Here is a 12,971-nt window from a genome sequence, read left to right on the forward strand (position 1 = left end):
TTTTCACAATACCCCACAGATTTTCTATGGGGCTAAGGTCAGGGGAGTTGGCGGGCCAATTTAGAACAGAAATACCATGGTCCGTAAACCAGGCACGGGTAGATTTTGCGCTGTGTGCAGGCGCCAAGTCCTGTTGGAACTTGAAATCTGCATCTCCATAGAGCAGGTCAGCAGCAGGAAGCATGAAGTGCTCTAAAACTTGCTGGTAGACGGCTGCGTTGACCCTGGATCTCAGGAAACAGAGTGGACCGACACCAGCAGATGACATGGCACCCCAAACCATCACTGATGGTGGAAACTTTACACTAGACTTCAGGCAACGTGGATCCTGTGCCTCTCCTGTCTTCCTCCAGACTCTGGGACCTCGATTTCCAAAGGAAATGCAAAATTTGCATGGTTGGGTGATGGTTTGGGGTGCCATGTCATCTGCTGGTGTCGGTCCACTCTGTTTCCTGAGATCCAGGGTCAACGCAGCCGTCTACCAGCAAGTTTTAGAGCACTTCATGCTTCCTGCTGCTGACCTGCTCTATGGAGATGGAGATTTCAAGTTCCAACAGGACTTGGCGCCTGCACACAGCGCAAAATCTGCCCGTGCCTGGTTTACGGACCATGGTATTTCTGTTCTAAATTGGCCCGCCAACTCCCCTGACCTTAGCCCCATAGAAAATCTGTGGGGTATTGTGAAAAGGAAGATGCAGAATGCCAGACCCAAAAACGCAGAAGAGTTGAAGGCCACTATCAGAGCAACCTGGGCTCTCATAACACCTGAGCAGTGCCAGAAACTCATCGACTCCATGCCACGCCGCATTAACGCAGTAATTGAGGCAAAAGGAGCTCCAACCAAGTATTGAGTATTGTACATGCTCATATTTTTCATTTTCATACTTTTCAGTTGGCCAACATTTCTAAAAATCCCTTTTTTGTATTAGCCTTAAGTAATATTCTAATTTTGTGACACACGGAATTTTGGATTTTCATTTGTTGCCACTTCAAATCATCAAAATTAAATGAAATAAACATTTGAATGCATCAGTCTGTGTGCAATGAATACATATAATGTACAAGTTACACCTTTTGAATGCAATTACTGAAATAAATCAAGTTTTTCCAAATATTCTAATTTACTGGCTTGTACCTGTATATATAATGAATGCTTTAACTCTTAACTTTGTATGTTTACATGTTCCAATGTTGTAATCATGACAGTGATCAGTCAACAGGTCCAAACATGTCAACTTTAATGTGAACACAACAAAGGTCAGTAAAAGAAGTATTTTATCTGGAGAATGTTTTTTCTTTACTTAATTCTACATTAAACATTTACCTCAAAAAAAGGGAAGATGACCAACTTCCAAAAACTTGACTGAATAAAAAAACAAAACAGCATCAGTCAGCTGGTGTTTTTATTTTTGGCCAGCAGAGGGCACTCCAGACTTCTTCAACGGCAGCTTTGAGGTATGGACTTCCCATCCTGACATGCACTAAACTACATATTTACACACTTATCCATTATAAACCCGACTAACTTCACATGGCGGCGCAGCTTGAAAGTCCTTTTAAAAGTCGTCCTCGCCTTGAAAAGTCGGGAGACTTGACCATAATATGACGTTTTGAAGCGGAGAAATTGTTTCACCTACTGATGATGACGCAGCATTTGAAGCTTGCTAAAGGATACCTTGATTGAGGATCGAACCCGCGGCCTTCAGGTTGGGAGACAACTACTCACGCACCTGAGCCATGCTGAGAGTTAGAAAAAAAACCTAACTAAATTGTTAAATGAAATGATAATGATAAAAATTTAAAAAAAAAAGCTTTAACTTCCGTCAACATGACGGCATAACTGGAGTCGCTAACTTGCTAGCTTGTCACTTCTAGCTAGGCGGATGTCTTTTGTACAAAAAAAAAGCTAAAGACAAACCTTCAACTTGATATATACTGTAACAAACGTAGCATAAAAGTCAATAAAAACAAAAAAGGACAATACTTCTGTGGTACGCTAGAGAGAAAGTCGAACTAAGTGCAGTTTAATGAAGGCAGCAAAGAAGAATGTGGGGAGTAAATAAGGCTGAAAATATTAGCGAGTGTGTTTTGGCAACTTATTTTGTTCCATCCTTCATCACAAACTCTTGTCTTACTGCAGGACTGACTTCATGTCAAGTAACTTCTTACACCTTTTGTAACACAGGGTACAAAACAAACACACACACACACACAAAAAAAAATCATAAATCCAAGTCCTCAACTTGAGAGCTAACATAGCTTATAATCCGTCTAAGGCAAAGACAGGAAAGAAAAGGAGTGTTGTTAGAAATAAAATGGGAGGTGGGGGAAAAAAAGAAGGGGCGAGGTCACACTCGGAAGCTTTCGCCTTTGCCGTCGATGTGGCGCAGACGCAGGTAGATGTCGGTGCCGATGCCCTGCATGGACTGAATGGACAAGGAGCCGCCCAGATACTCGGCGTACGCCCGCGACGTCGGCAGGCCGAAACCAAAGCTGGAAAAGAAAGAAGAAAAGAGTTACAACCCCAAAGAGACACACTTGTTTATCTTCTATAGATAGAATATAAATGGTCTGTTCCAGGGACAAGCTGTGGCCTACGATGGACTTAAAGGGGAACATTATCACCAGACCTATGTAAGCGTCAATATACAGGTAAAAGCCAGTAAATTAGAATATTTTGAAAAACTTGATTTATTTCAGTAATTGCATTCAAAAGGTGTAACTTGTACATTATATTTATTCATTGCACACAGACTGATGCATTCAAATGTTTATTTCATTTAATTTTGATGATTTGAAGTGGCAACAAATGAAAATCCAAAATTCCGTGTGTCACAAAATTAGAATATTACTTAAGGCTAATACAAAAAAAGGGATTTTTAGAAATGTTGGCCAACTGAAAAGTATGAAAATGAAAAATATGAGCATGTACAATACTCAATACTTGGTTGGAGCTCCTTTTGCCTCAATTACTGCGTTAATGCGGCGTGGCATGGAGTCGATGAGTTTCTGGCACTGCTCAGGTGTTATGAGAGCCCAGGTTGCTCTGATAGTGGCCTTCAACTCTTCTGCGTTTTTGGGTCTGGCATTCTGCATCTTCCTTTTCACAATACCCCACAGATTTTCTATGGGGCTAAGGTCAGGGGAGTTGGCGGGCCAATTTAGAACAGAAATACCATGGTCCGTAAACCAGGCACGGGTAGATTTTGCGCTGTGTGCAGGCACCAAGTCCTGTTGGAACTTGAAATCTCCATCTCCATAGAGCAGGTCAGCAGCAGGAAGCATGAAGTGCTCTAAAACTTGCTGGTAGACGGCTGCGTTGACCCTGGATCTCAGGAAACAGAGTGGACCGACACCAGCAGATGACATGGCACCCCAAACCATCACTGATGGTGGAAACTTTACACTAGACTTCAGGCAACGTGGATCCTGTGCCTCTCCTGTCTTCCTCCAGACTCTGGGACCTCGATTTCCAAAGGAAATGCAAAATTTGCATGGTTGGGTGATGGTTTGGGGTGCCATGTCATCTGCTGGTGTCGGTCCACTCTGTTTCCTGAGATCCAGGGTCAACGCAGCCGTCCACCAGCAAGTTTTAGAGCACTTCATGCTTTCTGCTGCTGACCTGCTCTATGGTGATGGAGATTTCAAGTTCCAACAGGACTTGGCGCCTGCACACAGCGCAAAATCTACCCGTGCCTGGTTTACGGACCATGGTATTTCTGTTCTAAATTGGCCCGCCAACTCCCCTGACCTTAGCCCCATAGAAAATCTGTGGGGTATTGTGAAAAGGAAGATGCAGAATGCCAGACCCAAAAACGCAGAAGAGTTGAAGGCCACTATCAGAGCAACCTGGGCTCTCATAACACCTGAGCAGTGCCAGAAACTCATCGACTCCATGCCACGCCGCATTAACGCAGTAATTGAGGCAAAAGGAGCTCCAACCAAGTATTGAGTATTGTACATGCTCATATTTTTCATTTTCATACTTTTCAGTTGGCCAACATTTCTAAAAATCCCTTTTTTGTATTAGCCTTAAGTAATATTCTAATTTTGTGACACACGGAATTTTGGATTTTCATTTGTTGCCACTTCAAATCATCAAAATTAAATGAAATAAACATTTGAATGCATCAGTCTGTGTGCAATGAATAAATATAATGTACAAGTTACACCTTTTGAATGCAATTACTGAAATAAATCAAGTTTTTCAAAATATTCTAATTTACTGGCTTTTACCTGTATACCTTGATGTTGCAGAAAAAAAGACCTTTTTTTTTTTAACCGATTTTCGATCTCTAAATGGGTGAATTTTGGCGAATTAAACGCCTTTCTATTATTCGCTCTCGGAGGGAAGTAATCCGCCATTTTCTCAAACACATTACAAACACCGAGTCAAATCAGCTCTGTTATTTTCCGTTTTTTTCGACTGTTTTCCGTACCTTGGAGACATCATGCCTCGTCGGTGTGTTGTCGGAGGGTGTAACAACACCAACAGGGACGGATTCAAGTTGCACCAGTGGCCCAAAGATGCGAAAGTGGCAAGAAATTGGACGTTTGTTCCGCACACTTTACCGACCAAAGCTATGCTACGACAGAGATGGCAAGAATGTGCGGATATCCTGCGACACTCAAAGCAGATGCATTTCCAACTGGACTGGACAGATCAGCTTTCAGGAAGAGAGAGCGGATGAGAGTATGTCTACAGAATATATTAATTGATGAAAACTGGGCTGTCTGCACTCTCAAAGTGCATGTTGTTGCCAAATGTATTTCATATGCTGTAAACCTAGTTCATAGTTGTTAGTTTCCTTTAATGCCAAACAAACACATACCAATCGTTGGTTAGAAGGCGATCGCCGAATTCGTCCTCGCTTTCTCCCGTGTCGCTGGCTGTCGTGTCGTTTTCGTCGGTTTCGCTTGCATACGGTCCAAACCGATATGGCTCAATAGCTTCAGTTTCTTCTTCAATTTCGTTTTCGCTACCTGCCTCCACACTACAACCATCCGTTTCAATACATGCGTAATCTGTTGAATCGCTTAAACCGCTGAAATCCGAGGCTGAATCCGAGCTAATGTCGCTATAGCTTGCTGTTCTTTCCGCCATGTTTGTTTGTATTGGCATCACTATGTGACGTCACAGGGAAATGGACGGGTGTATATAACGATGGTTAAAATCAGGCACTTTGAAGCTTTTTTTTAGGGATATTGCGTGATGGGTAAAATTTTGAAAAAAACTTCGAAAAATAAAATAAGCCACTGGGACCTGATTTTTAATGGTTTTAACCATTCTGAAATTGTGATAATGTTCCCCTTTAAGTGGCTCAGATGGTAGAGCGGCCACCTCGAAACTGAAGGCTTCTGGTACGAACCCATCTTCTGCCGTTGTGTCCTTGGTTGGGCAAAACACTTTGCACATCAGGTAGTGCAGTGTTTTTCAACCACTGTTCCACGGCACACTCGTGCTAGCTGTTAGGATTCCTGGTTTTCACCCAGGCGGCCGGGTTCTGGGAACTTCCTTGACCTACTCAGTGGCCTAGTGGTTAGAGTGTCCGCCCTGAGATCGGTAGGTCGTGAGTTCAAACCCCGGCAGAGTCATACCAAAGACTATAAAAATGGGACCCAGCATCAAGGGTTGGAATTGGGGGTTAAATCACCAAAAATGATTCCCGGGCGTGGCACTGCTGCCCACTGCTCCCCTCACCTCCCAGGGGGTGAACAAGGGGATGGGTCAAATGCAGAGGACAAATTTCACCACACCTAGTGTGTGTGTGACAATCATTGGTACTTTAACTTTACTTTAGTGTGCCGTGAGATATTGTCTGGTGTGCCGTGGGAAATTACGCAACTTCACCTAATTGGTCCCAAAAATATTTTTTTCAAATCAATAATTATAATCTGCAAATAATGTGCCGTTGCTTAGTGTCTGTGCTCTGTAGAGCTCGGCAGGGTAACCACGTAATGGTGGACCCCGACTTAAACAAGTTGAAAAACTTATTCGGGTGTTAACCATTTAGTGGTCAATTGTACGGAATATGTACTTCACTGTGCAACCTACTAATAAAAGTCTCAATCAATCAATAATCCTCCATGTCAGTAGGTGGCAGCAGGTAGTTAATTGCTTTGTAAAAGTCGGAATGTGTCGGGTGAGACGAGGATTGTTTGTTGTGATCACAATATGCAGGTAAAAACGTGTATATATAATGCTTAAACCAAAAATAAGGGAAAGGCAATGAAGCATAGCAAAACACAAGTAAAACTGAACTGGCTACCAAGTAAACAGAAACAGAATGCTGGACGACAGCAAAAACTTACAGCGTCCTCAAAGTACATCCATACATGACATGACAATCAACAATGTCCACACAGAGAAGGATAGCAACAACTTAAATAGCCTTGCTTGCTAACACAAAGCAGGTGCGGGGAATAGCGCTCAAAGGAAGACATGAAACTGCTACAGGAAAACACCAACAAAACAGGAAGGGCCTCCAAAATAACAGCGCAAGACAAAAACTTAAAGCACTACACAGGAAAACACCAACAAACTCAAAATAAGGCACGACGACTGGGTGGAGTTTCATTTTTGAACGTTTTCTGCTGGTGGTGTGCCTCCGGAATTTTTAATGAAAAAAACGTGCCTTGCCTCAAAAAAGGTTGAAAAACACTGAGGTAGTGGTCCGAGAAGCTGTTGGCGCAAATTGGCAGCCCTGTTTCCGTCAGTATGTTACAAATGCAGTGTCGGCGCTAGGAATTTTCAAAATGGGGTCCCAGGGACCCCATCAAGTCATAAAAATGGGGCCCCCCACAGTACATTTTTGGGGTCCCACTTTTTTGTAAGCGTTTTGAAAACAAATGATAATTGCATGCATTATCCTGTTATATCTCACATTCTATATTGTGTTTTGGAAAAAGGTTGTCATAAACGTTATTTAATTCGTTAAAAAAAATAATACAAAAAAAACAAAATTTTTATGCATATGTAAATGTATTCAGTTATAAACATTCATTCACTTTCTTCTTTCCTTCATAGATCTAAACTTTACCGCTGCCGGTAGTTTTTTCTATAGTTTTAGTTAATAAGTTGTACAAACCCCGTTTCCATATGAGTTGGGAAATTGTGTTAGATGTAAATATAAACGGAATACAATGATTTGCAAATCATTTTCAACCCATATTCAATTGAATGCACTACAAAGGCAAGATATTTGATGTTCAAACTCAAACTTTTTTTTTTTTTTGCAAATAATAATTAACTTAGAATTTCATGGCTGCAACACGTGCCAAAGTAGTTGGGAAAGGGCATGTTCACCACTGTGTTGCATGGCCTTTCCTTTTAACAACACTCAGTAAACGTTTGGGAACTGAGGAGACACATTTTTTAAGCTTCTCAGGTGGAATTCTTTCCCATTCTTGCTTGATGTACAGCTTAAGTTGTTCAACAGTCCGGGGGTCTCCGTTGTGCTATTTTAGGCTTCATAATGCGCCACACATTTTCAATGGGAGACAGGTCTGGACTACAGGCAGGCCAGTCTAGTACCCGGACTCTTTTACTATGAAGCCACGTTGATGTAACACGTGGCTTGGCATTGTCTTGCTGAAATAAGCAGGGGCGTCCATGGTAACGTTGCTTGGATGGCAACATATGTTGCTCCAAAACCTGTATGTACCTTTCAGCATTAATGGCGCCTTCACAGATGTGTAAGTTACCCATGTCTTGGGCACTAATACACCCCCATACCATCACACATGCTGGCTTTTACACTTTGCGCCTATAACAATCTGGATGGTTCTTTTCCTCTTTGGAGGACACGACGTCCACAGTTTCCAAAAACAATTTGAAATGTGGACTCGTCAGACCACAGAACACTTTTCCACTTTGTATCAGTCCATCTTAGATGAGCTCAGGCCCAGCGAAGCCGGCGATGTTTCTGGGTGTTGTTGATAAACGGTTTTCACCTTGCATAGGAGAGTTTTAACTTGCACTTACAGATGTAAGTAAATATGTTGGCCTGTTCTTTCACCTTCGTCATTATCTTCCTCTTTATGCTCTACTCACACTATATAAAACTCTCTTTGAACCACATCTAAACTACTGTAATGTCATCTGGTGTAACACCTTCCCTACCTACCTCCACAAATTAGAATCTATGCAAAAGAAAATTATACGGGCCCTGTCATGGTCCAAGTTTAATGCCCCCACTCGACATCTATTCCATAATTATCATCTCTTAAGACTGACAGAGTTCAATATTTATCAAAATGCTTGTTTAACCTATCAAGTCATTTACAGGCTGAATTTAAGGCTCTGTAGCTTGGTTCCTATCTACCATCCCCAGCATGCCCACAACACTCGTAACTTAGATTTGATATCAGGGAAACATCGTTTACTGGATTGTACCGCTCCAAGTGTTGTATGCAGGGGACCAAAGATTTGGAACCGGCTTAATGAGAACCTCAAGATGCTGTATCCATTCTCCAACTTCAAAAATAAACTAAAAACTTATCTATTAACCACCTATATTTAATGCCTCATGTAGGGTAGACTACTGTTGGGTTTTGCATGGTTGAATGAATGTATGTATGTATGTGTATGCTTGCTTTAGTACTATTATCTTGTGTTAATCATATAGCGTTGTTTTTTGTTTTGTTTTTTGTTGTTGTACTTGCTACCATGTTCCATCATTCCATGTATATTCCATCATTTCATGTATATTCTATCCTCTGGACCCCCTGTCAAAAGCTTCTTCTAGCTTATTTGGGGGACCCTTTCACGTACCAACATCTTTAAATGATGATATTTTACTACTATTGTATTTGTTATATGGTATTGTGAATAAACTTGAATTAAAAAAAAAAAAAAAAAAAAAAAATGTAGCGACCAGCTGTAGTTACTGACAGTGGGTTTCTGAAGTGTTCCTGAGCCCATGTGGTGATATCCTTTACACACTGATGTCGCTTGTTGATGCAGTACAGCCTGAGGGCTCGAAGGTCACGGGCTTAGCTGCTTACGTGCAGTGATTTCTCCAGATTCTCTGACCCTTTGATGATATTACGGACCGTAGATGGTGAAATCCCTAAATTCCTTGCAATAGCTGGTTGAGAAAGGTTTTTCTTAAACTGTTCAACAATTTGCTCACGCATTTGTTGACAAAGTGGTGACCCTCGCCCCATCCTTGTTTGTGAATGACTGAGCATTTCATGGAATCTACTTTTATACCCAATCATGGCACCCACCTGTTCCCAATTTGCCTGTTCACCTGTGGGATGTTCCAAATAAGTGTTTGATGAGCATTCCTCAACTTTATCAGTATTTATTGCCACCTTTCCCAACTTCTTTGTCACGTGTTGCTGGCATCAAATTCTAAAGTTAATGATTATTTGCAAAAAAAAAAAAAAAAATGTTTATCAGTTTGAACATCAAATATGTTGTCTTTGTAGCATATTCAACTGAATATGGGTTGAAAATGATTTGCAAATCATTGTATTCTGTTTATATTTACATCTAACACAATTTCCCAACTCATATGGAAACAGGGTTTGTAAGTGTATTTATGTCAGTGTTAAAAGTGTAAAACGTTTTTTTGCTTTTACATGTCTGATTTTCCACATTAATGCACAGTATTTCAGACTTGAAATAAATTTGAGTTTGAAACAAATGTGTCCAATACTTGTCCTTTCAGAGGTAAGTCAGCAGGACTTGTCACTGAGTAGACAACAGTCTTCTCTGTCTAATGTAAAATACCGAGGTCTTGCACACGCCCAAAGTGAAGTGAAGTGAATTATATTTATATAGCGCTTTTCTCTAGTGACTCAAAAGCGCTTTACATAGTGAAACCCAATATCTAAGTTACATTTAAACCAGTGTGGGTGGCACTGGGAGAAGGTGGGTAAAGTGTCTTGCCCAAGGACACAACAGCAGTGACTAGGATGGCGGAAGCGGGGATCGAACCTGGAACCCTCAAGTTGCTGGCACGGCCGCTCTACCAACCGAGCTATACCGCCCCAAAGTTGGTTTGTCCGTAAGCACTACGAAATGTTTGGCCTGTATAAAAACGGAGTGCGTTGGTGACGGCGTGGCAACTTGAGGGTTCCATGTTCGATTCCCCCCTGCTGTTGTGTCCTTCAACAGTACACTTTATCCACCTGTTCCCACACTGGTTTAAATGTAGCTTTAAGGTTTCACTATGTGAAGCGCTTTATGAGTCTCTTGAGAAACGCGCTATATAAATATAATTAATTTCATTTCAGTTTGGCAGCTTGCTCAAATCTCGTCCGTTGGATGAGCTCTTAAAGATCAATTCCAACAATTTTACTTTTTTAAGGCGGCAAGCTTTTGAAACAAGGTCCAGTTTGTACAGTCCCTTGATTTTTTTCTTTCGTACAATCCATTTTAAAGCAGTTTGTTGCTCCCTCTCACCCCTCCCCTCCCCTAGTTGAGTCCAGCCATGCAAACAAAAACTTTATCTAGCAATAATGCATACTTGCCAACCTTGAGACCTCCGATTTCGGGAGGTGGGGTGTGGGGGGTGTGGTCGGGGGTGGGACTGGGGCGTGGTTGTGGGCGGGGGCGTGTTTAAGAGGGGAGGTGTATATTGACAGCTAGAATTCACCAAGTCAAGTATTTCATACATATATATATATACATATATATATATATATATATATATATATATATATATATATATATATATATATATATATATATATTCCATCCATCCATTTTCTACCGCTTATTCCCTTTGGGGTCGCGGGGGGCGCTGGAGCCTATCTCAGCTACAATCGGGCGGAAGGCGGGGTACACCCTGGACAAGTCGCCACCTCATCGCAGGGCCATAGGGGAGGTGTATATTGACAGCTAGAATTCGTCAAGTATTTCATACATACATATATATATATATATATATATATATACATCCTGAAAATATGCAAACAAAACTGTGTTTAGATAATTGATACTTCAAACTTGCATAAATAAATCGTAAGGAATATAACATAACTTGGCTTCTGAGAGCTTCAAAATGTAATGAATAAAATGCTAAAGTTGTTGATAAACAAGCAATTATTTTAATAATTAAATATGGTCATTTTAAATGAATTATTATGATCATTTAAAATTAATTATTTCATATATGTTTATTTTAATGTACAATTATATGGCTGGATGTAATAAGGCGTCAGAAAAAATACAAATAAAAATACAATTAATTTTGATGTTTTTAGCAAAATATAGTAAAAATGTATTTAGTTTTTTTTTTTAAATAAATTAATAAATATATTTATTTTTAGGTAAAATAAACATAATAATACAATTTATCTCTAGTCTGGATGATTTAGTTCTTGTCACCCTGTTGTCCTCCCGTCATAAAAAAAAAGGCTGTCCTCACTCAGGTGCGCATGGAGCTGGAGGGGGCGTGACCTCCAGCTCCGGCTGAAAATCGGGAGATTTTGGGGAGAATATTTGTCCCGGGAGGTTTTCGAGAGAGGCGCTGAATTTTGGGAGTCTCCCGGAAAATTCGGGAGTGTTGGCAAGTATGCAATAATGGCTACCAGCCCCCACAATGCATTGCGAAATCACATGGAGCCCTATATAATAGCCTAATTGGGGCGGTATAGCTCGGTTGGTAGAGCGGCCGTGCCAGCAACTTGGGGGTTGCAGGTTCGATCCCCGCTTCCGCCATCCTAGTCACTGCCGTTGTGTCCTTGGGCAAGACACTTTACCCACCTGCTCCCAGTGCCACCCACACTGCTTTAAATGTAACTTAGATATTGGGTTTCACTATGTAAAGTGCTTTGAGTCACTTGAGAAAAAGCGCTATATAAATGTAATTCACTTCACTCCACTCACTATCTTACGACATGCATGAATAAATATTACCGTATTTTCCGCACTATAAGGTGCACCTAAAACCTCCAATTTCCTCAAAAGCTGACTGCGCCTTATAATCCGGTGCGCCTTATATATGGACCAATAATGAGCCCCAACAGGTCTCGCAACTACGGTAACTACGCCGACTTCATTTTCCCCCTTCTACGGCTTCTACGGCGGGGGAAAATGAAGTCGGCGGCTGCTAACCGTAGTTGCGAGACCAAAACTTTATGTAAAGACCCAAAAATGGCTCCTATTAAGAGACACGCTTACGACGCTTACGATCAGTCACGCAGTAGAACACGGGAATAGAGCAGCAGCGGGAGAATTTAACATTAACAAATCAATGGTGCGGAAGTGGAGGAAGCAACATGAGGACCTGCGCCAAGTAAAGAAGACTAAACAGAGTTTCCGAGGGAACAAAGCGAGATGGTTACAGTTGGAGGACAAACTGGAACAGTGAGTTGTTGAACAGAGAGCAGCAAGTAGAAGTGTCAGTACAATCACTATTTGTTTTGTTGACATTCCCTTTAGCGCAGCTCCATCTAATGGATGCATAACGTAACCCCAGCCTCTACTGTAGCGTCTATTCTATGCGCCTTATAATGCGGTGCGCCTTATATATGAACAAAGTTTTAAAATAGGTCATTCATTGAAGGTGCGCCTTATAATACGGTGCGCCTTATAGTGCGGAAAACACAGTAGTTCTCAGTGTAACGCGCTTTGGGGTCACTAAAAAAGTGCTACATAAATGTAATCCGCGAATAGTTTTTTGACTTTACTAAAAATTAGGGCTGCCTTTAAGGGATTTTCATTAGGGATGTCCCGATCCAGGTTTATGCACTTCCGATCCGATACCGATATTGTTTTTGCATTTCCGATCTGATACCGATACCGATACTGACCGATACTGGCCTATCCAAGCATGTATTAAAGTTTTAAGTTATTTAGCCTACTTAGTTGTCAGAATCATGTTGAAAAGGGTTTTAGTACTCTTGATAACAACCAGCCAGCTGAATTAGGGGAGTTTGAATAATACACAATGGTTGGTAACAAGAAACTGACCTGTTTATTCAAGGATAAAAACAAAATAGACAAAATTATACAT

General features: G+C 41.2%; 1 protein-coding gene across 1 annotated transcript in view; it reads right to left on the reverse strand.

Annotated features, from left to right (window-relative positions):
* Positions 1–1,215: 1,215 nt before the first annotated feature.
* Positions 1,216–12,971, reverse strand: part of bckdk (branched chain ketoacid dehydrogenase kinase) — a 38,233-nt gene continuing 26,477 nt past the window's right edge. Inside the window, exon 11 of the mRNA XM_061962802.2 lies at positions 1,216–2,493. Coding sequence (XP_061818786.2) covers positions 2,349–2,493 — 145 coding nt within the window. The 3' untranslated portion in view covers positions 1,216–2,348. The remainder of the gene's footprint in view (positions 2,494–12,971) is intronic.

The sequence above is a fragment of the Nerophis lumbriciformis genome, linkage group LG09, assembly GCF_033978685.3.
Source record: "Nerophis lumbriciformis linkage group LG09, RoL_Nlum_v2.1, whole genome shotgun sequence".
NCBI lineage: Eukaryota > Metazoa > Chordata > Actinopteri > Syngnathiformes > Syngnathidae > Nerophis > Nerophis lumbriciformis.